This window comes from Kogia breviceps, chromosome 4 (assembly GCF_026419965.1).
Source record: "Kogia breviceps isolate mKogBre1 chromosome 4, mKogBre1 haplotype 1, whole genome shotgun sequence".
Classification (NCBI taxonomy): domain Eukaryota; kingdom Metazoa; phylum Chordata; class Mammalia; order Artiodactyla; family Physeteridae; genus Kogia; species Kogia breviceps.
This window is the reverse complement of record NC_081313.1, coordinates 49054786-49082059: the sequence shown is the minus strand read 5'-3', so window position 1 is coordinate 49082059 and position 27274 is coordinate 49054786. Positions and strand designations below refer to the sequence as shown.

At 43.5% G+C, this 27274-nt stretch overlaps 1 protein-coding gene across 2 annotated transcripts in view; it reads right to left on the bottom strand.

Moving 5' to 3' along the window:
• Positions 1 to 424: 424 nt before the first annotated feature.
• IPO11 (importin 11) overlaps positions 425 to 27274 on the bottom strand; it is a 246493-nt gene continuing 219643 nt past the window's right edge. Inside the window, exons 30-31 of one of the 2 annotated variants that reach the window (XM_067031019.1) lie at positions 26756 to 26836; positions 425 to 504 (exon numbers count right to left, since the gene is read on the bottom strand). In XM_067031019.1, the coding sequence (XP_066887120.1) occupies positions 26789 to 26836 (48 nt within the window). In that variant the 3' untranslated portion in view covers positions 425 to 504; positions 26756 to 26788. Of the gene's footprint in view, positions 505 to 8444; positions 9463 to 26755; positions 26837 to 27274 lie in introns of those variants that run through there. The other variant, XM_067031018.1, reaches the window with a different exon arrangement.

The following is a 27274-nucleotide window of genomic DNA, read 5'->3' as shown; positions in this document are numbered from 1 at the left end:
TAATGTATGCGGGTTAACAGAGAGCTGCACTTAAAGAAAAGGAAATAGTTGAGGAGGCTTGGGTCGGCATGGAGGAGGACTAGGCAGAGAAGATAATAACAACTAAAGAGATGATGTAAATGATCCAATTCTCATACATTTAAAATCAATGGGTTCTTTTCTGACGCGAGGCACCAGGATTGGCCCTAGAGCCCTGGTCACCTGACCTCGCAGACTGCACCTGCATTCTCTGTAGGTTACAAGATATCCCAGTGTCCCTTCTCCCGGGGATAATAAGTGAAATATCTAACAACTGGTCCAGCACAGTCAGTAGTGACTAAAGCACAAGCAAAAATCAATAAAGCACAGGCGTGGACCAGTCTGAAGGAAGCACAGCCTCAACCTCCCCAGGGCAGTCCTCAATCAGCTGCCACCCTCCACATACCTGGGCACCACGCTGATGGCCCTTATACTGCCTCACCCGGCTGAAGCACATTCACTTTTCAAAAACTTAGTTTCACTCCACTAAAAGAGAGAAAACCAAAACCATCTTCTAAATTGAGGAGGAAATACGCCACGTACATTTTTTAACCTTCTGCATGGCCCCTGGCACGTTCAGCTCTCTGGGGTGCCTATTTTGGTGACTGAACCAATAAGGATCTCGAAGGCACTGAGGAACCTGAGAAGTTGGGGGACACTGTCAGATCCACTGTCCAAGTCCTTCCCAGTCCTCCCAGCCCAGTCTGGATACCACTTCAGTAAAATCTTCTCAGATACCTTGCCCAGAAGAAACCTCCCAGAGGACCTTCTCTGAAGTATTCTTATGACACTTATCCCATTCTGCCTTTTAAAAATGCCTTTTTCTCTCCTCTCAGACTTCAAACTCTGGGAAGGCAGGGCTCACACATGTTTTTGTTGTTGTTGTTGTTTAATTTTTAAATTTAATTTAATTTATTTTTTTATACAGCAGGTTCTTATTAGTCATCAGTTTTATACACATCAGTGTATACAGGTCAATTCCAATCGCCCATTTCATCACACCATCACCACCCCCCACTGCCACTTTCCCCCCTTGGTGTCCATACGTTTGTTCTCTACATCTGTGTCTCCAATTTCTGCCCTGCAAACTCACACATGTTTAATCGTTGGATCCCTCACAGGCTGAGGATGGCGAATACCTGGCCAAACAAGTGAAGTAAGGGAGCACAGGCCCAAACTGGGGGAGAGGGAATGGAGGGGACGCTGAGGTAGAAGAGATGCTGGGGGTGGGGCTGGGAAGGGCAGGGAGGAGATTCATGTTTAAGGGTCAGGGAGCAGACATGGACAAACTCGGTGATGCCCAAGGCACTAGTGGACAGGGTTGTGACCCTGCATTTGAGGGAGATGCTCCCCATTTTCCCTTCTGGGAAATCTGATAGCATCTCTTCCACTTTTTGGCACCTCCCCTCCCCTTTCACTTTGCTCTTTTCTACTGTAGGGTAGCGTGATGTATATAGCATGACTACCATAGGTCAGCATCATATAGGACACAAAATTAAACCAATAAGTTACTGGATACCTACTATGCAAGGCACTGTTATGGAACTAAAAGTCATGATGCTTATAGATCTTACTAATTGAGTGTGAAATGAAAAGGAAATTTCCCAGTCAGGGAAACTATCAAGTTCAGTCCACGTAACACTCAGCAATGATTTGTCATCACTTCAATGAACTCTTTCCTGGCACAAGCACACCTGTTTGGGAGTAAAAACTGTTAGATACTCAGTGTTGATAGGAGCGTGGTGAAAACGGTATACTCATACACTGCTGGGGGTATTATCACCAGAAAAAAAATATCCAGCAATATAACTTTTTGGCTATAAAAATATTCATACATTTGATCACATAATTCCAATCCTGAGACTATGTCCTTTGGCAATAAATCAACAGAAGAAAAAAGTACGTATTATAGCACCATATTCAACACCTTAAAACGGAAACAATTCAAATGGCAATAATAGGGAAATGGTTTTACAACTTTATGGTTAGTTTAATCACAATGAATTATGTATCCATTAAAAGTGGGTATTTATGGGAAATTTGTGGATATATAAAATATGTATAAATAATATTAAATGACAAGAGCATACGTCAAAGTTTTTTGAGTACTACAGACATAACCGTGCAAAACTCTATGTGCATATGGACAAGAACAAAAAGATAATACTCAAAAATAATGAAAAAGATAACCATGGGAATTCCTCGGCAGACCAGCGGTTAGGACTCCGCGCTTTCACTGCTGTGGGCCTGGCTTCAATCCTGGTCAGGAAACTAAGATCCCACAAGCCATAGGGTGAGGTCAGAAAAAAAAAAAAAGAAAAAGATAACCAGATGTGTTAAGGCAGTGGATTATTTTTAACTTAATTCTATTAAAAGTAGGGGTGCTACTTGGCAGAGTTCCACAGGAATGGAAAGAGGGGAGAAGTGAGAAGGTCAGTGAAAGACTGAAGGGGGGGGCTTCCCTGGTGGCGCAGTGGTTGGGAGTCCGCCTGCCGATGCAGGAGACACGGGTTCGTGCCCTGGTCCGGGAAGATCCCACATGCCGCGGAGCAACTAAGCCCATGAGCCATGGCCTCTGAGCCTGCGCGTCCAATAAGGATAATGATTAGATAGTTTGTAATAAGAAAGCATGCTACTGAATGAAATCTACTTATTCAAAAAGAGGCTTATTCATGAATTCTTTCCCCTTTCCAAATTACATGCATGCTTGACTATATTAGATATGTACGGAGGGGACAAAAGTAATTTGAACTTAATATAACAAAAATGTGTTTGGAGTGGGTGCCCTGGCTGTGGCCCCACCATAAACCGGCTGTGTGGAGCTGAGAAAGTGACTGACAACCCCTGGGTCGCCATTTCTCCACGTACAAAATAAAGGGGCCAAACTGCAACTCTGAGGGCCCCTGGGCTGTAACATCTCCTGAAACTGGGAAATCTCCCATCTCTGGGAACTTGATGTAGTACACAGATACAGCTCTTCATTCAATTTAGCAATGTCCAGAGACTCCTGAATTAGGCAGGGAACCTGCCTTTAGGGGTTCTGACCACACTGGGTTAGAGCTTATCACCACTCATAGTTCTTTATGTATCAAATTACACTTACATGGTGCTTATGCCCTGTTAGGCGCTATTGATGAGTGCTAACTCATTTAATCTTTCCAAGCACTTTAGGATGTAGAAAATACTCCACACTCGTTTTACAGATGAAGAAACTAAGGCGTGAGCAGTTAATAATTTCTCAAGGTCACTCAGCCGGCAAGTAGCAGAGTTGGGTCTAAAGTCCAAACAGTCTAGCTCCAAAGTTCATACTCTTAACCACGAAGGGATGGATTTGGGAGGCTGTTTTCTGTTAATGTGACACTCACTACCCCCAACTCTCCAGCCAGGAGTTCACAATTTCATAAGAGGAAAGGAAGGCTCAAATATAAAATTGCCAAGAGCATCCTACCTAAGAATGGCTCAGAATACTCCAACCTTTATCCTTCACCTTGGCGTTTGATAAGACCTAATGGATCCTTGTGGACTAACTAGGTTTACCAACGGCTTCTGTAAGTCTGGCATTAAGAATAGACCATGTGGAATTTGGAATAAGAGGAAAGGGCAGATAAACAAGATCAAGTGCACTCCAGGGTGGGCCATCTCAGGACACATGCTTAAAATAATGAAACTGAGTATTCACAAGCCAGCCCTGGTTCCACCCAGGTCCCTAACTTTCCCCTACCATTCCCATTCCTTGGTAATCATTCCCTCTTCTGAACCCACACGGAGGAATTCAGCAAATACTTGTAATAAGAATGTGAACTGTAGAATAACAGATTCAATTAAGATAGAATTTGGTAAAGTATCTGTTTTGCTCAATTTAGGCAATAGAATTGTCTTGAAAAATAATCTTTCCTTTTCTGTTTATAATAGCATAACATGTTCATTACAGATATTTCAAACGATACAGAAAAATATATAAAGAAGAAAATAAATACCCACAATAGAACCACCCATTGTTAACCTTATGGTGCATATCTCTTGATCTTTTTTCTATGCATCTTTGTGTATTTTGATACAATAGTGGGATATAATTCGATAGCCTGCTTTTTTTCATTTAACAATAAAGCATCAGCTGTAATGGCTATATGGAATTATATGTGAGTAGTAGGATTTAAAAGTATGCAAAACCCAAACTGACAGTGGGTGCTTTTGCCTTCTAATATGAGAGGTTACATAATTTCTATCAGGGGAGAAAATTAGATACTGTGTCATTCCATTTGGAGACTGGTTGGAGACCTAGAAAGTCAAATCCAATCATCCCAATCCTTCTGTGTTACTAAAGAGCTTAAACCCAGAGTAGACAAATCCTCTTTGAGTGTTTGGATCTACAAGCAGAGGGCTAAAGTCATGGAGGGTGAAAGAGGTAGAGCAATATGGCGGGGACCCGGAGTAATGGAACTTTTCTGGAGTCTACGATGATGCTAAATAACAGTAACACCCACTCCAACCTTTAGTACAGGCTGCTGCACACCCAGATGCCTCACCAGAGTGGGCTGAGGATAAACCAAGAAAAGAGGACAGGCGATGTGTCTGGGCTGCCTCGCAGTCTGTGAGATAAAAACTGAGGTTGACAGAGCCAGAAGTCAGCACTGCAAATGATTGTAAGAACTTGGCTCCTGGAAATTCATCAGAGTCCTAGAGAGGATATTGAATTTTCCACAGGCTGTCAGATAGAGAGCTTGAGCCAATTTCATTTCAGTCTCAACAGATAGGGAAGTTCAGATGCCATGTAGCTATAGTGATGTCCCATAATTTATTTATTCAGTCTCCAACCATTGTTCATTTATATTGTTTATGTTCTTTCACTCTTACCAATGAAATGATAAACACTATAGCAGAGACTGTTAGCTAGTCACCAAATCCATGTCCTTCTCCTCTTCCTGAGCACAAAACTAGACTATACCTCCTAGCTTCCTGTGTAATTAGATGTGGCCATAAGGCAGAGTTAGAGCCAACAGAAAGTAAATGGAGGTGATGTGCTATTTCTTAGCCAAGGCTTTTAAATAGTGGTGGACTTCCTGCCTTTCCTTTCTCCTTTCTGCCCACTAGATGCTAAAAATGACAAGGCTCTAGGGAATGATGAGGCCACAGATGGAAGGAGGCTGGATCCCTGAATTACTTCATGGAGGAGAGCCTCTTGCCAGCCAGGAGTCCCACTTTGAACTGCTTCATGAGTAAGAAAAAGCCATTCTACCTTTCTTTGGCTTATCTGGAACTGCATTAGTAGTTTGTCCTAATTCTACAGACATCTTGAAACATCAGTGCTTGCACACCTATCTATACTAGTTAGGACTGTCACTAATTCGTGTTCAAGTTTGGAACATTTTAAGGCATTTGATAAACTATGGCCAAACCGAACCCAGAATTTTGCCTCTGATAATCATTTGAGGTCATTCCAATTCCTGTAACCATACATAACAGTGTATAAAATGTTTTTCAACTCATCCCTTTATAGAGAAGTAAAAAATATTGGTTGAGAATGACCGCACCCTCCCTCTGTACCGAGCACATTATACACTTAGTTTACTACACACATTGAACCACAAAAAGCGACTTTCACTATTAACTGAGCCCAGCTCTTCATTAGAAACCTCCCACCAAGGAATGGGAATGGTAGGGGAAACTTAGGGACCTGGGTGGAACCAGGGCTGGCTTTTGAATGTCGATTAGCACCCTTAATCGACATGGCACATCTCCATCTCTTGTCTCCATCTCACACTGTTCTAATCAAGCACCATCTTGTCTGAGCCAGATTGCCCACTGCTGGCTACAGAGCCCTCATTATAACAGTCACAATTTTTGCTTGTTTGTTCAAAGTGAGTTTCCAAGTACTTTTAAGTGTTGTACCTTTATGAACTGCTTTCCAGAAAAGGGCCTTTTAGTGGAGTCTTGAAAGCAAAATCTGTATGTTTCAATACTTAGAAATCTCACTGAATCACCTACAAAGAACAATATAAGATGTGGCATATTCAACCCTGTACATGTAAAAAATGTATCTTATAATGTATGACATATAATAAGGACTATAAAAGTAACATCTAACTTTCCTCAATTTTTGTTATTTTTCTTTTTTATGCTTAAAGTATTGACAATTAAGGGTTTGTTTTTGTCTCTCCTTGTTTCTCAAGACTGATCCTCTGAAGGCTGACCTCCCAGAACTGGAGTTGCTTTTCTGCAAAGTCCCAAGACAACTGGCTAACGCTCACTCCTTGAGTGAGCAATATATTCTGGTCAAGCACAAGATTTAGACTCCAGTTCCCCATCTCACCAGGATGGACCTGAGGTGGCTAATCCTGCCATGAGCGGCCAAACATTCCAAAGGCATGGACATCAGCCCCTCTAGCCACCACACAGAGAAAGAGCCAGAGATTCCCTAGTCATGGAGCTTAAAAGCTCCACAGCCCAAGGGCTCCTCTCTGGAGTCTGGTGCCTGGTTCTGCCAGATTTCCAGGCCCAACCTAGATGGTCAAGAGTGGACAGACATGCCTTCTACTGCCCCGTCTCTGTGGATTTCCCAGGAGAACACTGCTCCAAGGGATTTACCGTGTGCTGCTGACCATTTGACATTGTTTGCATGAAAAGCATATACTTGAATTTGCAGAAGTTAAGGTATGGCTCTAACGTACTCAATTTCCTGTCTCAGCTACTCTCCAATTTTGTCAATGTGGTGAGTGACATTAATGGATGTTCTAGGGTTCAACCATCTTTGCGTTTTTAAGATAAACCAAACTGGATCATTAAAGCTCCACCTACACATATAAGTGTATATACATTATACATTGTTGGGTCTTCATTTCTGCCTGACTCTTCTGGATCCCAAGATTATACTAACTTTACAAGGTGATTTGAGGAACATTTACTCTTTTCTATTCTCTTGAAGAGTCACTTCAAGATTAGAATTATGTTCCATGAATATTTGGTAGAATTTACCTATAATATAGGTGATTTGGAAGGACTGGTGATTTTTTACTACTGATCCAATTTCCGTAAGGACATGGGTATTGCCAGGGCACTCCAGGAAGCCTTAGGTAACAAGTTCTGCGATCATCACTACCTGTTTCTGCATGTTTCCCTGTCAGAACGTAAGCTCCACGGGGAAACACTGTGTTGGTTTCATGGATCACAGGGTTTCCACCTCACAGTACCAGCTTGAAGTATATGTGTTGAATTAATGCTTTGTTAAATAAAACATCAAGGCAATCTACTGAAAAGCTATTAGAAATACTAAAAATATTTAATAATATTAACAAAGTATCAAGCTACAAACTAATTTTGTATAGCCCTCAAATATCAGTATTGACTAGTTTGAAAATATACTGGAATCAAAATTTCCACTCACATTAGCAACAGCAAAGGGTCTAGGAACAAAATTAAGATGAAATGTGCAGATATTAACAAAAGAAAACTAAAAACATGTTTGATGGACACAGAATATTTGAATAAATGAGGAGACATACACATTCTGAAAGTGGAAGACTGTATCTTGTAAAGAGATCAGTGCTCTAAAAAGTAAATCCATTAATTTACCTTCAAGTAAAGGAGGGGAAACAGAATACAAAGCCTTATGAGCTAAAACAGTATGATAACAGCATAAGGTTCAGTAAATGGATAAATGGAAAAAAGAGAAAGCTCAGTGTATACATATGATGATGGCAAGTTGACAGTGATAGCAAATACTTACACGTACTTACTATGCGCCAGCTACTTTTCTACATGTTTTACATTTTTATCCTTAAAACAACGCGGAAAGGTAAAGTACTATTATTAACTTATCCCCATTTTTACAGATGGAAAAACTGAGGCCTAGAAAGTGGAATGGAGGAACGGACAGGGTTAGTCTGTAGACTTGCAGGTAATCTCTGTTTTATACATTGTGCTCATGTCCTCTACCCAGTCTAACATCCCAAAGTCAGCAGCCTCTTTGAGGTTGAAGCTCCCATCTCCTCAGCAAGGGTGGCCACCTGGGGTGGTGGAGGCCATCAGGAGGCCTGACTTTTTATGCAGACTTCCAGCAATCCTGCTCTCAGTCCCCACACTCTTCTAGGACACGTGGTACCTCCAATTCCTAAGCCTTTCAGGGTTTCTATAACTTACTGGCCTCTTCCTATGCAGGCAGCTTGGGTTTCAATGTTCTTCCCTTTGATCAATCTGTTAACATGTCTCTTAATATTTTTCCATCTTTTAAATTTTTTGTGAAAGTCTCACCCACTGCTGTCTCCAGGATTTAGTTTGTAGATGTTGACTTTGTTGATTTCTTCAAATCAAAATTGAGTTTTAAGAGGTAGCCCACGAAAACTTAGTATTTTCAATGTACTATGTTCAACCAGAAGTCCACATATGAATTCACCCTAAGGAAATTATCAATGAAGAACACAAAGATTTATGTCAAAGAATATTTATTGCTTCTTAATGTATAATGGCATAAAATGAGGATGGTCAAAATAGCTAACAATAAAGGATTAATTAAAGAACTTAGGGGACTCTGTGGTGACCAGGAAGCAGTGCCGTTCAGATCTTCTTCAACAGACTATTCCACGGGGGAGAGTTGACTAGAAGCCTCCAGCTGCCATCCCTTTGGATCCACATCAGGGTTCATGTTGCGGTCACGCTTCCTCCCTGCTGCCCTCCCCCGACCATTGAGTAAACATGGGAGGGGCTCCGGAGCCAGGCCATTCTTGTCCAATGTGAGAACTGTGCGATGGGCAACCTCTGCCCAAGGGCTGACTCCCCATCCGCCTAGGCAAGCCTTTCTCAGGACTGTGATGCTCTCCCTGGCCAACCCGTCCTCTTGGTCTCCTTTCACAGGTGTCACACTTGCACCACCCCCCTGCCTATGCCTGCTCCCTCTCCTTTGTCCTTCACAGAGATTTCTCCCGACATGTTCCTTGTACAGTTAATCCTCTCCTGGCATCTGCTTCTTGGAGGACCTGAACTGACAGAATACCCATCCACCAAATATTAAGGCAGTTTTCAAATATTATATTTATAAAAAATGTATAAAGAGAAAAAACAGGATATAATGCTATCAAAAAATGCCAGTATTCTAAAAGGATACACAAATGATCCTGGTTTTGTTTTTTTAAAACCACATAGAGTAAAAGGGGTAAGTGTGTGTACACAAAATCCTTCACACATACACATCACAACATTAGAGTGGTTATTTCTGGGTGAATGGATTATGAGTTGCTGCTTCTTTATCTTTTTCTTTATTTTCCAATGTTTCAATAGTGAACGTTATTACATTTATAATCAGGAGCAAAGATAAAGTGCACACACACACACACACACACACACACACACAATACTCATAAGGACCCTCAATCCCCCTGAGGCAGGATGCTGTCTGAAGGAGCACACTGCTGGCTTCATCTTCGTAGGTCGATGCACGGTAGGCAGGCACAGCTGAGCAGCAAAATATACAGATTATAATGTCAGCACTCAACAGCTTCAAAAATGTGCTTGGCTGATTCCAGATGTTTTCAAAATACAGACTGCATTTAGGAATCTTGATGGATCATCAGAAGGAAATAAAACCGATGGAGAGTCAATCCTACCAAGTCAGTATTTACCCAAACTACTTTATTTTCCATTGTATTACTTAACTGGTAAGCAATAGTGGTGTCTTGTCCTCCTTGAAGGACAGGCGACTTTCCTCCCAAGCTTGCGAAAGTGAGGTCAGGGGACACCCAGCTGGCACCGGGTACATGCACTGTCCTTACACTTGGTCACCCTCAAACTTGCTGTTTGTCTCTCCAGCCCAGAGCCAGCTCCGGGTTTGCTGTTCTTGAGGAACCTTTGTGAATCAACATGTCAGAACAATGTAACACACCACCACAACCAGAGTAAGAGCTAACACTCATCAGATGCCTACTTTGTGCCAGGTAATGTTCTGAACACTTTCCACACATTAAATAGCTCATTTAATCTTCACAAGAATCCTACTGGAAAAATACTAACACCATTCCTGTTGAACAGAGGAGGACGCAGAGGTGTAAGAGAGGTAAAGCAACTCTGCCAGGACCACAGAGCCAGTGTGAGGTGGAGTTGGGGTTTGAACACAGGACGTAACAGAGGAGAAATAAGATGGAGAACAAAATGCAACTCAGGGGCACAGTGGCTGTCCTTAACAGAAATGAAAGTTGGACAGTGCTAGATAAGCAGCAGGGGAAGTGCGATTCCCCTGGGGAACAAATCTGGCAAAACAGACCAGAGGATATGGACTTAAAAAAACAAGGGAGGAGTCAAGCAAGGGCCACTATATATGCACTGAGAGACACACAGGTAAAGTGCTGCAGACATGCATGAAGTGACAGAGCCAGGGGACACAGTGAACAAGTCCAGGAGGCCATTCTGTGGTGGAAAGGGTCATGGAGAGGAAGGGGGTGAGCATGTGAAGATCAGATCTAAGGGGTGTGAAATTAACAGAGAAGTCAACGGCGGAGAGGTGGGACTGTCAGCCAAGAGGAAGGAATGGAAACGCAGGGGTACAGATATCTCTACTCTGAAAGAGCAAGAGGGCAAGAAAAGGGAAGCACTGATTGAGAGGGAAGTGCATCATTTCCTTTTCACTGTTATTTTAACCCTTACTTGATGTCTTCCTCAGCTGCCCTGCGGAACAGTGAGAACAATGAACTCCTCCCTCAGGGCTTACATGTTATAGGATGAGAAGGGAGCACGTCACTGGAGGCTTGAGTGAGGGTGGATGGTTGGTTTTCTATACATACTCTGTGCTTTTAGGGATTCTTGCCAAGAATGAGGTGTGATTTCAGGTGAGTAGGTGCCATTTGAGAAGAGAATTCTCCTCCTACCAAATTATTGTGGCCATGAAATAAGATCACACATGTAAAGGATACATGCACAGGGCTTGACACTTAGTATGTGCTCAGTGAATAGTGGTCGTGAGTAGGGGGTGCCTCTCTCTACTCAGAAACATTCAGTGACTCCCCTCTGTCAACAGGACACAAGTCCAGGTGCCCAACCTGGCACTGAAAGCCTGTCGTTGGCGAGGCCCCTGCTTACATTTTTATAACCTAAACCACAGAATTGATTCACTACATTTACATCTTGGCAACCTTAGTCTTACTCAGCAATGTCAAACAGCCAATGTAAGAGGATTTAAGAATTAAATGACATGGGTCCCCTTCATCACAGAGCTTAGTCATGGATCACAGGAGTTTATCGGTGAACTCAGGTCCAGGAGGGCCAAGTGAGGGAACATCATGAGCTGCATCCTGAAATACTAGTCAAGTTTGCACGAGGTGTGATGCAGTGCTGAGTCCCCACTGAAGAGCAGCTCTCTGTTCTGACGGCGGCAGAACAGGAGAGAGATTGGTGAGTTCAAGATCACAGGGAGAAGAGAGGAGAGCATATGTTGTATAATTCCAATTAGAAAAACAAAGCTGGAATATTCTGTTATAGGGTAGATGGCCACAAGTGGTCAGGCTTAAAAATAAGCGAACAGCAGTGGGGGCAGGGCCCACTTGGCGAAGCCCAAAGAAATCTAGAGCAAATAAGAAGAAAACAGCTGCAGGCATTGTTCTCCAGGATAACGAAGACTAAAAGCCATGGGGGTCTATATTCCAGACACACAAATCTCATTTTTGCCAATCATTCTTTGGCTCAGTGCAAAGGAGCTACTTTTCTTTTATTTGTTTTTTGCTGTTTTTGCCCTTCTCCTGGAAGTTTCCTCCCCCGTGCTCCGTCCCCATACTGAAGATTCTATTCCCAGTTCCAAACACAGGTACAGGACATAGGCTTGCCTGGCCATCAGGACATCTCTTTCTTTTGGCCCCAGTGATTGGTTCAGAGTTGGGTCTGTGGCCCAACAAGAACCACTCAGCTGCAATAAGACCTCTGTTGGGGAAGTAGGGGAAAAAGCACTTTTTCTGCTGGAATTTCCATAAGGAAGATGACATGTACCTGGAACTGCCCAGGAAGCCAACACTATGGAAAACAGAGCCAAAAAATAGCCAGAAACTGGGTCCACACAGCGCTGGATCAAACTGCACCTGAAAGCAATATATTCTAACAATGTCAACTAAGGGAGCCAATAAATTCCCATGTTTCTTAAAGCCAGGTTGAACTGGGTTCCAGCCTCACAACTAATGGAGTCACAATTAATGAAGAAGCAGAAGCTGAGGCTGAAATAAACTTATCTCTGCCAGAGAGGTGGGATGGCCCCTGGACACAGAGACACACTCTGCCTCCTGCACCTGCCCAGCATGCAAGAACCTTAACCAAAGGCTGCACCTCACCGGAGGGACAGCAGGTGTGGACTCCCAAAGACCCAACAGCTCTTAGCCCAGACCTGCAAGGAAAATAACCATCCTTCCTCGGTTGCAGAGAGACCTCATACAGGCAGCCAAGAGGGAAAGCCAGCTGTGGGAGACTCTTCAGACAGTTTCTGCCCCATAATCTTCACCACAGCCAGGCCCTCTTGCCCACTGTCCTCCAACTCAATCTGTCTTCACCAGTGGCACTTGTCTCATTGCTGTCGCCTGACCACAGCATGTGTTCTCCTGAATCTACATGCAGGCTCCTCCACCTCCTCCTCTTCACCCACCTACCTTGCCTGTAATCTTGGCTCAAATCTTTGCAATTTTCTCTGGCCACAACAACACACATTTGAACTCAGTTTCCTTATCCATAAAATAGGACAATAATCTTTTAGATATTTAGCTATTAAAATATAATAATGATAATTGTAATACTGTAATAGCCAACGTTTATGGAGCATTTTAATATATGTCAGGCACTGCCTTAAGTGCTTTATTTACCTCATTTAAGCTTTATGTACTTTTGTGGAAAAAAGCATTGTTTTTACACATGTAAAACAATGTAACGTTTTTACACACGTAAAACAATGTTGCCTTTGGCAACAAAGGTACAGGGAAGTTAAGTAATTTGCACAGTGCCTTACAACTAGAAGGTGACAGAGCCATATTTCAAACCAGAGCAGTTTGCTGCCAGAGCCTTCTTTCTTAACTGCTACATTCACTGCTCTAAATGGTATTAAGATAATGTAAAAGCATGGGATGCAGAAACATCAGAGTCCTGCCCAGACCACTTCCATCCCAAACTGAAAATCCCCTCAGAGAAGTTTAATTACAGGTGACAATGGCAAGATGCTTTTTTTCCAAATTAATATTTTATGACTTGAAACCTAGGTATGAGGCCTAAGAAAGACTCTCTCTTCCCTTAAACGTCTATAGGTCTTATCACCAGCCAGCTTGCCCAAGCCCGAAGCAATAACTGTGCCCCAGGGGCACTCGTGGATTAGGATCATTTATCACTCAAACCAGGAACTAAACTAGGTTAACATTGCCCTGACCAGTCCTGGTCCATGTCTGTTGCCCTGGTGTAGATACTAATAAGTTCCCAAGTTTGGTGTGAACCATCATTTAGTTGGTGACCCTGGGCCCACCTATGTGCCAGCTAAGAGAGGGACATCATCATAAACATTTTCCTTTCCTCCTATGACTACTTCTCAGATTCATGTTCCCGCTACTATATACCTTCCTGAAACCAGGGAGATGGCATTTCCATGCTGTGGGTGTAACTTCTGGAGCTTATCTTCAGAAGCTCTGAAATAGCTAAGAGCAGACATTAGCTCAGCAAGATGAAATCAAACTACGTTAGTGAGGTTGGGCTGCTATAGCAAAATGCTGTAGACTGGGTGGCTTAAAGAATAGACATTTATTTCTTATATCCTTGGAGGCTAGGAAGTCCCAGATCAAGGTGCTGGCAGATTGGGTTCCTGGTGAGAGACCTCCTCTGGCTTGTGGATAGCTGGCTTCTCACTGGGTCCTCACAAGACAGAGAGAGAAAGAAAGGGCTCTGTGTCTCTTCTTTTTATAATGGCACTAATCGCATCATGGGGGCTCCACCTTCAACCTCATCTAAACCTAATCATCTCCTAAAGGACCCACCTCCAAATACCATCATGGGGGAGGAAGGGAGGGAGTTTATGGCTTCAACCCATGGATTTGGAGGGAACACAAGCATTCAGTCCCTAACAAGCAAACCAAAAAACGTCACCCCAATTCCATTACCCATCTCAAGTAGTATTTAGCTGTGTCTCACTTCACTCAGGTCGCTGCTTGAATGTCACCTCACAAGGCAGCTTTCCATGACCAGTCTTTCTAAAAAACACTAAGCACTGCCAGCTTCAGTCTTCCCAGTCCTCACACACAGCTTAATATTTCTTCTTAGCAACACTGTGTGTGTGTGTGTGTGTATAAAATATCTTTGTCTTGCCTAGTGAAAATGTTCCATAAGAGTAGTCCCAAGGAGAAAGCTGTCTGGAATTTCGTGGCAGAAGCTATGCCAACTACTCCTTTTCCCCACCACACAGCCCTTCCTCAGTGGGCGGCGAGGATAAACGTTTTCAAGCATGTGTGGTGCATATAAACTGACATTCTCAAATCATCCATGGACTCACACGAAACTTGTTTTATTTGTGTAACAAGTTTTATTTGTGTATTCTTTTCCTTAACAAGGGAGGCCCGTTCTTACTCAGCATTGGGAAAATGAAATTTGCCCCAAACCAGTAAATTCAAACCACAGTGGCACGTTTTTTAGTTACTACTCATTGAAAATGTAGTTCTTCTTGTGTAAATATTCAGATTCAGGTACTTTGTTATGACTGACTGTCCAGTTTAAAGGGCTTTCTCTGGTTAAACTCTAAGTTACCAGCCACTTCCTCTGGTTTAACTCTACATCACCAGAAGGCCTCGCCCTGGCCCGTCACGGGGCGGCAGTGGCTGCTGGGGGAAGGTGAGGGTCATTTACATGACCAGTGGGCTCAGATGCTCCGGCCCCACCCCACCTCCAGTGAGAGGCGGATACCAACCTTGCAGCCAGTCACCAGAGCCTCATGGGAGACTTCTCCAAGCTCTGACCTTGGGGGGTGGGGGTGGGGTGGAAATAGGCCAAGTGCCCCTCCCAGACACTCGACCTCTGCTTTCCAGGAAGCCCCCACTTCTCTTTCCTGCTTGGGGGCCAGTAGGGGCTGCAGCAGGGAGGGGACCAGGCAGCTTCGCCGGTCTGATGTACGGTTTCCTCCACTCCTGCCCAGGGTGCACCATGCCTCGCCTTGTGCCTCACCTCATGATCTGGGGATCTTTGTTCTCTGCAATCTGAGGGGGCTGGTGATGAATGAAGAACAGCAAGCTTCACAGCTTCACACTCCATCACAAGTAAGGCCACAAGAAAAAGACTTTCTATGTACAGCTCCACTCCCCACACCCAAGTGCTCTGTAACACGTAAAGCTCTACCCGCCCATGAGGGAGTGTTGTGCCTGGTTCCAAACGTCCCTGATTTCCTCCTGCCTTGTTTTGATAACACTTTATCCTGGGGTGTTTGTTCTCTGCAGAGATGACAAGGCAGGAAGCATACGGATCCTGATTTATCCTCCACTGCACAGATGCTGGAGCTGAAAGCCCAGCTTCAAAGTTCTGCTCTGCCACCCAGCTTGCTGTGTGACCTTGAGCAAATCACTCAACCGCTTGGACACAATGTCTTCTCTGTGGAGGGGGTAGTATCATGAAAAGTAAACAAGTTAGTAGATGTAAAGCTTTAGGAGCATTCCGGGCATGTCGTAAGTACTGGGCCATAGTTACTCAATGAACAAGGCTAGGCTCTGAAGGTCGGGGCTGCTGCTGTATCTGCAGAGCGTTCAAATGATTCAGCCAAAGTGCATTATCTTCATGGCACCTCCTCTGCAGGCTGTCCCTTCATGCTCTAGTGGGATGGCATTAGTGGCCCTTAGCAGGAAGGGGGGCCCGGTGATCTCAGAAGAGATTGTCTGACTTGGGTCCTGGGATGTTGGCAGAATTGCTTTTCAAAAATTTGGCTTTGCAATTTTTAATTGCTCAATCTTGGTTTTTCTGGCCCAAAGAACAGAGCTTCCTACCCTCAGACCTCTCCTGAGAGAAGTCCTTAGCCTTGACAAGGAAGGCTACTTCGCACATGCCAACATCTGCTTCCAGCAAACACAGGCAGGTCATCTGCATAAATCACGCAGACCTGGCAACTACGAAGGGGTGATGGGGTTACCTAGACAGGATTCTTTATCTGTTTGAAGTAATCACAGTTCTGATATTGTGCTCTTTTTGCCTTTTGCCTGGACAGCAGTGAGATGCAGAGAATCTTGGTGAGCAGAGACAAGCTGGGCAGCCGGAGGTGGGCAGCCTTCCAGGGCCGGGGTCCTGGCCGGCCACAGGTACACTGCACCCCGTGGGCATGTGCACTGGCAAGGATGGCCTTAGAAGCTGGAGGAGGGAGGACCTCTCCCTTCGCCTGGAGGTTTTGGCTTACAGACCCATGAAGCACCAGTGTGGGCTCTGGCAGGTCTTCTTCTTTCAGACAACCCAAGACCATGCAAATCCTAGAGAGAGAGAGAGAGACTGTGCCTGTGTGTGGGGATGGGGTGCCGGGAGAGGCGGTGCATGCGTGGGAAGGCTGTGGGAAGGCCAGAGCAGGCTGAGAACGGGAGGCTGCGTGGCACAGGGAGGGGAGGAGGGACAGCGCCTGGTGAGTACGGTTGAGGAGGCCGGGGAAGGAGATGGCTGATGCATGGCTCAGGGGCCACGCAGTGATGTGGTGAAGAGCATGGCCCGAGGGCAGGCGGCCCAGCTGATATCAGCGACCAGCCGTAGGACCCAGGGCCTTTCTCAGCCTATTTTCATAACTGGAAAATGGAGGAAATAATACTCATATTGTGAGAATCATATTAAATAGTACCACCATCAAAATTATCTTTGTCATTGTTGTTTGCTGGATTATAATCATGGGTGCAGAGTGAAGGGAGGTATTCTTTGAGGACTAGGAGCACCTAGTGAGTGACTTTGAACCACTCTGACTCTGACTTTTATGTGATTTTTCAATGAAAGTAGAATCCCATATATTCATCTACAGTGAGAAGTACAACTTGAGAGGAGACCAGACCCTTGTGTTCCACCAGCAAACACTGTTTCTGAAGACGGGCTCCAGGGGGATAATGGCCCAGTTGAGTTACCCCAAGGCTCTCTCTCCCCTGGATTTTATGGCAATGACAACTCCCACCTCTAAGGAGTCTGATCTTCTGGTTTGACATGTTAGAATCACACTGGAAATTACACAGGGGGTGATGTGTAATTTGATATGATTTAATGATGTTAGACAATAGTGGTTAGGAACTCTGCATGTGAGAGTAAGACAAGGGAAGGGTAAGCAGAAAAGAAGGACCAGGGAAGGTAAAGAGAGGCGTAGGAGAAATACCCAAAGGCTGAGTAGCCAGGAGCACGTAGCTGCACAAGCTTTAAGCCACAGTCAGCCAGTAGCAGAGAATACAATTCAATCAAGTGTCCAGTCGGCCCCTGAAGCCTCTGTGGCAAAATATTATATCTCTATTTTACACCACATCGGATTTGCTTTAATGTCTTTTAGATGGTTTATTGTGGGAGAGGGCAACCTTAATGAAAGAATAGGTATCATATACATACTTCAGGACTGTGAAAGAAGTATAGAAGGAAGTATGACTTGACACTTTTTCTAACAAAAATGTAAATTTGTAATTTCTGTTAATAAAAAGGCTGCCATCACATGAAAAGATGCTCAACATCACTAATTATTAGAGAAATGCAAATCAAAACTACAATGAGGTATCACCTCACACCGGCCAGAATGACCATCATCAAAAACTCTGCAAACAATAAATGCTGGAGAAGGTATGGAGAAAAGGGAACCCTCCTACACTTTTGGTGGGAATGTAAATTGGTATAATGGTTATGGAGAACAGTACGGAGGTTCCTTAAAAAACTAAAAATAGAATTACCATATGATCCTGCAATCCCACTCCTGGGCATATATTTGGAGAAAACCATAATTTGAAAAGATACATGCACCCCAATGTTCACGGCAGCACTATTTACAATAGCCAAGACACAGAAGCAACCTAAATGTCCATCAACAGAGGAATGGATAAAGAAGATGTGGTACATATATTCAATGGAATATTACTCAGCCATAAAAATGAATGAAGTAACACCATTTGCAGCGACATGGATGGACCTAGAGATTATCATACTAAGTGAAGTAAGTCAGACAGAGAAAGACAAGTATCAATATGATATCACTTATATGTGGAATCTAAACAAATGATACAAATGAACTCATTTACAAAACAGAAACTGACTCATAGATCTCAAAATCAAACTTATGGTTACCAAAGGGGAAACATGGGGGGAAGCAATAAATTAGGGGATTGTGATTAACGTATACACACTACTATATATAAAATAGATAACTAATAAGGACCTACTGTATAGCACAGGGAACTCTATTCAATACTCTGTAATGGCCTATATGGGAAAGGAATCAAAAGAGTGGATATATGTACATGTATAACTGACTCACTTTGCTGTACACCTGAAACTAACACAACATTGTAAGTCAACTATATTCCAATAGAAATTTTTAAAAAAAATGCTGCCGCAGTGTTTTCTGTCCAGTGAGGTAGAGACCCCAGAATGGCCTGCCCAGGCCTGCATTACCAAACCCACAGCTGATAGGCTCTGGGTCAGTGAGCTGGGTCTGGTGGGACCTCAGGAGACTTTCTAGAGCTGGGAAAGACTGTGGTCATCAACAGCCCTTGCAGTGAGCGTGCAGGCTGCCAAGCCCTCACTGGCTACAACGGAGAGTTTCCTCTAGACCCTTCTTGGTTGGGCCTGCGTCCCAGCTCACTTTGCTCTTCATGGTGGAATCTTGGAGGGTACAGTGCTCGTCCCCCCTGCCCTAAAAGGCAGCCCAGAGCATCTGCCTCTTGTCCCTGCTGCCTAGTAAAGAAGGCTCCTCAAAGCCAGTTGTGGCAACTGTCCAGCAGCTTCATCACTGCCTCCTAACCTGCTGCCTTCCTGCCCAGGTTTGCTCTCAGACCCTCATTCTTGATTTTGGCTCTTGCCTATAGCCCTTATCTAGATGTTTGGACTCGGAGCTCCTGGTTAGGGTAAGAGTCTGAATCTGAGCACTCTCTCCAGACTCTGGATCTTCTGCCCTGGGCGTGCTGAAGAGAAGCCATGCTAGTTTCAGTTCTCGGAATGCAACTCTGTGCTCTGGGCAACGGAAGCGTGGCCAGGCTGCCCTAATTACAACTGCCGAGATTTCTTCTTATGCTTCTGTCTATGGAGGAAGAGATGCAGGTACTCCCAGAACAGAGAAAGCTTTCCAAAAACTCTTGTCTGTCTTCTGATAATTTACTAAGCGGTTAGATCTTTCTTGCTAAAGAGAAAACAGCCAAGGGTTTTTAATGCCAAGGTTCCACATTTGTGGAGTTGTCTAGGAAGTACTGCTTCTAAGTGAAGCGAAGCTGGATGAATCTTATGAAGTCTAATCAAGTATATTTGATAAAGCCAGGACAGGAATCAGAACTAGTGAGAAAGTGTTAAGAACTAGTTAAGAACTAGTGAGAAAGTGTCTCTGCTGTTCTTTGATGTTTATTCTTTTATGTATCTTTTTAAAATGCAGCACTTAGTAACGCTTACATAGCATAGCTGCTTTCCTTAGAGAAAAAAGGGTATTAACTGAAACTTTTACAATTCTGACTTGAACCTCATATATTAAAGTACATCTCTAAGTATTTATTCTAGTAGTTATAACCCTTTATGCATCAGAAATAACTAGGAAGCATATTAAAAATACAGATGTTGAAGCCTCATGCTCATAAATTCTGGACCCAGGCATTTGCTCTGTCAGCATATGTGATGTTTGAGAACCACCAGTGTAGTGCCCTCAAATTTTAAAGTGCATATGAATCATCTGGGACCTTGTTAAAAAATATCGATTCTGACTCAGTCGGTCTGGGGTGTGGTCTGAGATTCAGTGATTCTAACAAGGTCCCAGTCTGAGTCTGATGCTGCTTGGTTCATACATCACATTTTGACTAGAAGGCATGGACCATGGAACCAGGTGCAACCACTCACCTGTTGGCAGCTGGGCCCAAACTGGAGGCTATAGGTACCTGAGAAAAAATAATCAGACTCCTCAGGATGGACTGCTGACACTAACTCGTGGAATGATTAACAATGGACTTTACATACATCGTCTCAGTAAATCTGCACATAAACTACACAAGATCAATATTATTATATATATATATATTTTAGATGAGAATCCCAAGATTCAAAGTCATACAGCTAGTAAGTGCATATATTGGTTCTCTATTGCTATTTTACAAATTACCACAAACTTAGCGGCTTACAACACAACTTTATTATCTTTTGGTTCTAGAGTGCAGAAGCCCCAAAATCAAGGCATTGGCAGGGCTATATTCCTTCTGGGGGCTCAAGGACAGAATCTATTTTCTTTCCTTTGCAGCTTCCGGAGGCCACCTGCATTCCTTGGCTCATGGTCCCTTCCTCCATCTTCAAAGTCAACAACATCTCTGACCCTTTTTCCTTCATCTCCAAGCACTGCTGGGAAAGCATCTCTGCTTTTAAGGACTCAGGTAGTTAGACTGAGCCACTCTGAATGATACGGGACACTCTCCCACCTCAAGGTCTGTACCTTAATCAAACCTGTAGAGTCCCTTATGCCTTCCCAGTTTCCAGGGATTACGGTACAGACATCGTTGGGGCTCATTATTCTGCCTACCATGGGGGGTAAAGCAAGATTTGGAGCCTGGAATCAAATTCAGATCTGATTCCAAAGTCCATGCTCCTTCCAGTACACAACTCAAAACAGCAGCTAAATTGAATGTCGTTGTTGTTGTGTTTTCTGGAGGCCAAATGGAGAACGGACCTTAAGTTTAGTGCAGCTGCAAGCAGCCTGAATTCTATTATCATTTTTCATTGAACTCAATGGTGCCGAAGTAGATTTTTTTTGTTGCAATTCATTTTGCATTCTCCTTAGACTCATCGAAACAGGCCTGCTGTGCAAGTGCAGATTTGCACAAACATCTAAGTGTAGTTCCTGGCTGTTATTTAACCTAACTAAAACATTAAGATGGAAACCAAGGAACATCTTTCAGATTTGGCAATGAATTATTTATACTTTCAAGCAACAATGTGGAAGCAAGATTAGTAAATGAACCTTGAGTATTCCACTGCCTTGCAGGGAGCTTGTGACTACTGAGGGGCTATGTTCACCACATCAAACTCCCTGCCACCATAGCAGCAAGGTGCTCCTGTCTGCAGAGGTTCAGCCCTTAAACCGAGGCAAAACTCCTCCCACTCTTCATGTGCACATTCAGAACTAGGTTTTTTTTTTTTAAGAGCAGCAAGTTCATCCACAGAACTGGGGCTTCTAGTTATCAGAAACATTATCATCAGGACAATGTGAACAGAGAAATATTTAGTATGGGTTCTTTTAAATCCATCTATTAGGGGTTGAATTGTGTCCCCCAAAAATGAATTGTTGAAGTTCTAACCCCCAGAACCTCAGAATATAGCCTTATTTGGAAATGGGGTCATTGCAGATGTAGTTAGTTGAGATGACTGTTGTCCTCATAAGAGGAAAGAGGCAGGGGGAGAAGGTGCCCATGTGACAAGACGCAGAGACTGGAGTGATGCATCTATAAGCCAAGGAATGCCAAGGAGTCAGTGGACACCAGAAGAGGCAAGGAGGGATTCTCCCTTACAGGTTTCAGAAGGAACCAGCCCTGCCCACACCTCAGTTTTGGACTTCTAGCCTCCAGAATCATGAAAGAATAAATTTGTTGTTTTAAGCCACCCAGTTTGTGGTACTCTGTTACAGCTGCCCTAGGAAACTGACATACTTATCTTTTAGGATGTTGTTACAATTTGTATTTCTCACTTCACAGAATGGGTGTATTTCTGAAAAGGTAAATGAAAATACATCAAACAATGATTGGAACATGACTTAAACACTGGAGATGTAGTCCCAGAGAATGATTTTGACTACAAGATGTTACTTAAACCACACCACAGAAATCCTGCCAAAACACCATTCAAGGGGCTTCCCTGGTGGCGCAGTGGTGAAGAATCTGCCTGCCAATGCAGAGGACATGGGTTCAAGCCCTGGTTCAGGAAGATCCCACATGCTGCGGAGCAACTAAGCCTGTGTACCACAACTACTGAGCCTGCGCTCTAGAGCCCACAAGACACAACTACTGAACCTGTGCACCTAGAGCCCATGCTCCGCAACAGGAGAAGCCACCACGATTAGAAGCGTGTGCACTGCAATGAAGAGTAGCCCCTGCTCACTGCAACTAGAGAAAGCCACACACAACAACAAAGATCCAACACAGCCAAAAATAAATAAATAAATAAATTAATTAAAAACAAACAAAACCACCATTCATTATGAAGTTGAACTTAGCAAAACAGGCATTTCCTAGTCTGGTTTCAGGAAGTTCTAAAATGACATTATAGAGCATGGACACAGCTCAGCAGTGGCAGTAACAGTCAAATGAGAACCCATTCACTTGTAAAGCACCTACTATGTACCAGGCACTGTGCTAGGTGCTTTTCAGACATATTTTTCCAGACTATTACTCCTCCCTTCTGCAAAACAAAAAATAAACAACCTTTTTCCTTTGGGTGTTGACCTCCTGCAAGGGTAGAAGCAGTGGAATGACTAATATAATCGAGTAGAGATCTCTGCCACGGTCCCACACCGACCCTTGTCATCACTGAAACTGCTCCTCCTTCTGAAGCAGTAACCTCCGTATCTCTGTCTCTCATTACCTCTGCCTGCCAGTCCTTCCAAGTTACTTATTAACCACTCCTGCAACCACTGTTCTAACCCCATCAGGTTCTGCAGTCCTTTGGACCTCCAATTTACCCTATCTTCTGCCTTCCCCTGTCTTTACTTCCTTTTCATTAGTCTTAGAATTCATTGCCCATCATCTGGCTCTAAATCCTTCATCCTCTTCTAACAGCATCATCCACTAAAACCCAACTCTGTGGCTACAGCTGAACATGGCTCTGGCAAGTGGAGGGGAAGGATCATGCTTGTGAAATATACCCAGAGCTTTCTCCATAACAAAGGCCTAATCCCCAGGGAAAAGACTTTACCAGACCCTTGTCCTAAGGCATGGGAAAAGGGCATTCCTCTCACTCCAGCCTCTTCTCAACTTCGTGTCTTACCTCAGAGGGACGAGAGGGCTATCCAAGAAGAAACACGTGGGACTTCCCTGGCAGCGCAGTGGTTAAGAATCCACCTGCCAATGCAGGGGACCCAGGTTTGAGCCCTGGTCTGGGAAGATCCCACATGCCACGGAGCAACTAAGCCTGTGTGGCTCAACTACTGAGCCTGTGCTCTAGAGCCCACGAGTCACAACTACTGAAGCCCACATGCCTAGAGCCCGTGCTCCACAATGAGAGAAGACACCGCAATGAGAAGCCCGTGCACGGCAACAAACAGTAGCCCCCGCTCACCACTAGAGGAAGCCTGCATGCAGCAGCGAAGACCCAATACAGCCAAAAATTAATTAATTAATTAATTTTAAAAAAACAAGAAAAAGAAACACATGGTGGTCACAGGCCAGACACTCAAGCCCACTAAGACTTGAGATTTAATCATAAGATCAGAGAACATTCCCCTCCCACACACTTTTCCACCACACCTACAGGGCTCCAATATAACAGTGGATTGCTGCTAAAAGAGATACCAGACACAGGTCCTCTCTGAGGAGAAGTACTTAGGGAAGCCCAAAGTCAAAGAGGGGAAACACAAACAAGAACCCTAGGACAATTTGAAACCTCTGGCACCAAGAGCTAACATTAAACATTAAACACAGCCTAACTCCTAGCCAGATTAGCATACCTGCTCACACTAGAAGATAATTTATCTCAGTTCCTATTACCCAACACAGTATGTCCAGCTTTCAACCAAAGATGAAAAGGCATGCTAAAAGGCAGATCAAGATCTGTGATCATGCAAGAAATCAGAGATCTCGGGCAAGCATCAGAATGAGACTCATATATAACATAGATGTTAGAATTCTCAGACAGGGAATTTTAAATAGCTACCATTAGTATGTCATGGGCTGTAATGAAAAAGACAACATGCATGAAGAGATCGGTATTGTAAACAGAGAGACAGAAATTCTAAGAAAGAATCAAAAGTAAATGCTAGAAGTCAAAAACACTGTAACAGAAATAAACCAAAAACTGACATCTAGGCATATCATATTTAACCTTCAGAAGAGCAAAGACAAGGAGAAAAATCTTGAAAGAAGTCAGAGGAGGGAGAGAAACCATTTTACTTACGGAGGAACAAGGATAAGAACAATAGTGGGGGGCTTCCCTGGTGGCGCAGTGGTTGAGAATCCGCCTGCCGATGCAGGAGACACGGGTTCGTGCCCTGGTCCGGGAAGATCCCACATGCCGCGGAGCAACTAAGCCCGTGAGCCATGGCCGCTAGGCCTGCGCGTCCGGAGCCTGTGCTCCGCAACGGGAGAGGCCACAACAGTGAGAGGCCCGCATACCACAAAAAAAAAAAAAAAAAAAAAAAAAGAACAATAGTGGGCTTCTTCTCAGAAACTATGCAAGCAAGAAGACATACTAACCTAGAATCCGACATTCAGCAAAGGTATCCTTCAAAAGTGAAGGCTAAGTAAAGACCTTCTCAAGCAAGCAAAAACTGAGAGAATTCATCATCAAAAGACCTACCCTGCAAAGAAATGCTAAAAGGGTTAGGAGTAGGAAAATTAGATACATCAGAAATTTAGATCTACATGAAAAAAGGATGCTTATTGAAGAAGAAATAAATGAAGGTAAAATCAAACCTTTGTGGCTTTTAAAAATTCTTAATTGATCTGAAAGGTAACTGTTTAAAGTAATAGTAACAACGTATTGGGTGATTACAGCACATAGATGAGTGAACTGAGCGACAGCAACATCATAAGGAGTGGGATGGGAGAAGTGGAAACACTGCTATAAGATGCCTACACTACACAGGAATACTGCTATTTGAAGGTGGACTTAGATTAGGAAAAATGTAAATTGTAAACCTAGGCAACCATTAACATTTTTAAAAAAGAGATATAATTGAAAGTACATTGGAAGAGGTGCTAGGGACCCAAGGCTATAGGCCTCACCTTTCAGGGCCCATTTCCTCACCTGTGAAATGGTAAGGTTAGAATAGATCCTCTCTCTCTGATTCCCTTCCTGCTCTGAAATTCTTTAACTAAAAACATTAAAACAAAAAAAAATAAAAAGCCTATCTTCTTCCTTTACATATATCTACAAGGAGGAGCCTTTAGAAAGGTATAAAAATAATCAATTCCCTAATCTATTACTGCAGTAAGTTTAAGTTTGGGTTTCCATCTTTCCATACTGTGAGTTGCCTTTAGCAGGCTTATCTAGTAAGTATAATAAAATATTGGATTTGCTCACATGGTTCAGCACTTCTCAATGCATTGTGTGAGTAAAGAACACACAAGGCTGAAGGAAAGGCCATTTCACAGTACTGATTTCACTGCCAGAGACAGCACAAGACATATGCCTTTCAATCCAAAAGAGAGAACCAAGCTGCGTTCCTTGACTAAACAGAACTCATAATTAGTTTGTGATTACCTCCTGAACTGTCAATAGACTTTCCTTTCCTGGCTGGCTGTCAAAATGCTTCTGAGCTCAAAGTATACATTTATGAGCTACAACTTCACTGTCAATCAAAAAGTTTTGCTCTTCTAGGGGCTTCCCTGGTGGCGCAGTGGTTGAGAGTCTGCCTGCCGATGCAGGGGACGCGGGTTCGTGCCCCGGTCCGGGAAGATCCCACATGCCGTGGAGCGGCTGGGCCCGTGAGCCATGGCCGCCGGGCCGGCGCGTCCGGAGCCTGTGCTCCGCAGCGGGAGAGGCCACAACAGTGAGAGGCCTGCGTAACGCAACAAAAAAAAAAAAAAAAAAAAAAAGTTTTGCTCTTCTAGATTATTGCTTAAGTTGCAATGTTCATTAAAAAAGAAAGAAAAAAAAGTCACTTTAGGGCCAGCCCAGAGAGCACTGTGGAAATGACCTGCCCCTTCTGAAATGAGATACTGATCTTGCCTCAGGCTAAAGCTATTGAGAAAACAAACAGCTCACTTGCAGGTCTACTCACAGCTCATCTCCAGACTTACCTGCTTTAACCCCTTTCAATAAAAAATCCCAACAACAGACTTCTAGTCATAAGGCTAATTTCCAGCTTTAAAACATCATCCTAGTGGCAGGCAGATATAAATGCTTTAAGCCTCACTGGACTCATAACCTGTTCTAGCAATTACTTGCATTCTATTTTTGCCCTACTGGGAAATTAAAGTGGCATGAAAATCAATGTTTCACCTTGAAGGAAAAAAGGGCTAGATGACCAGACATCAATACATTCCTTCTTGGATTAGACAGTTCTTCAAAGCACACTTGGCTAAATAACTTGCAACAGGCCCAAATGAGTTGGATCCAGGCATTAACTGGAACAAGGAACAAATCTTGCTTGTTAAAGATCTTTGGCTAACTGGAGACGCTCAACTTGTTACAGTAAGAAAGGATTCAAGAGAAAATGTAGTCAATGACTCTCAGTTCTGAATTTTATCCAAGTGCTTCAGACCATAAGAGTCTCCTAGGCCAGGAGTTCAACTGCCCAGAAGCAAAATCAGAGAAATTCAGACCAATAGCTACAGCTCTTTTCCAGGGTATTAGGGTATTCACCTCAAGGGCTCAAAAGCTCAACTTCAGACAACTGCATGGGGCTGTCATGGGACATGAGGTTCTGCATACTAACCTGGATGTGTTTGGGACAGAATGCAGTTTCTTCTTAAGAGGAAAAAGGTAATTTTGAACTGCCGTTTCCGATGTCACAGTCCTATGGAGGTAACGAGATCAGAGATTCACATTTAAGGAATGATTATTTTCTTTTCTCTCCCCATTTTGCCAGCTGATCCTAAACCACACTAAAAGAAAATGTTCTAAAGTGTGGCATGTTTCTGCCTTTTAAGTTCAGACCAAAAATGATAACGTATTTGTGAAGTGTTAAAAAAAAAACCAAACTGTTGCATATTTGCCTCTTTGCCAACTGTTTACAAATCCAAAAACAACAAAGAGAAAGGCAGTTGTTTGCCTTCATTTCTTCATTTTTAGGTGGCATGTGAGTTCAGATTACATAGGTGTTCACAAAGATCTACATACTTTTTAAAAACATAAGGGGGCAGGGGAGATAGAGAGAGGGAAAGAGAAAGCGAGGACTCTTGGCTGAGGTGTGCCATAACAATAATGGAGTTTATGAGACTTAGCAGGGTTCATG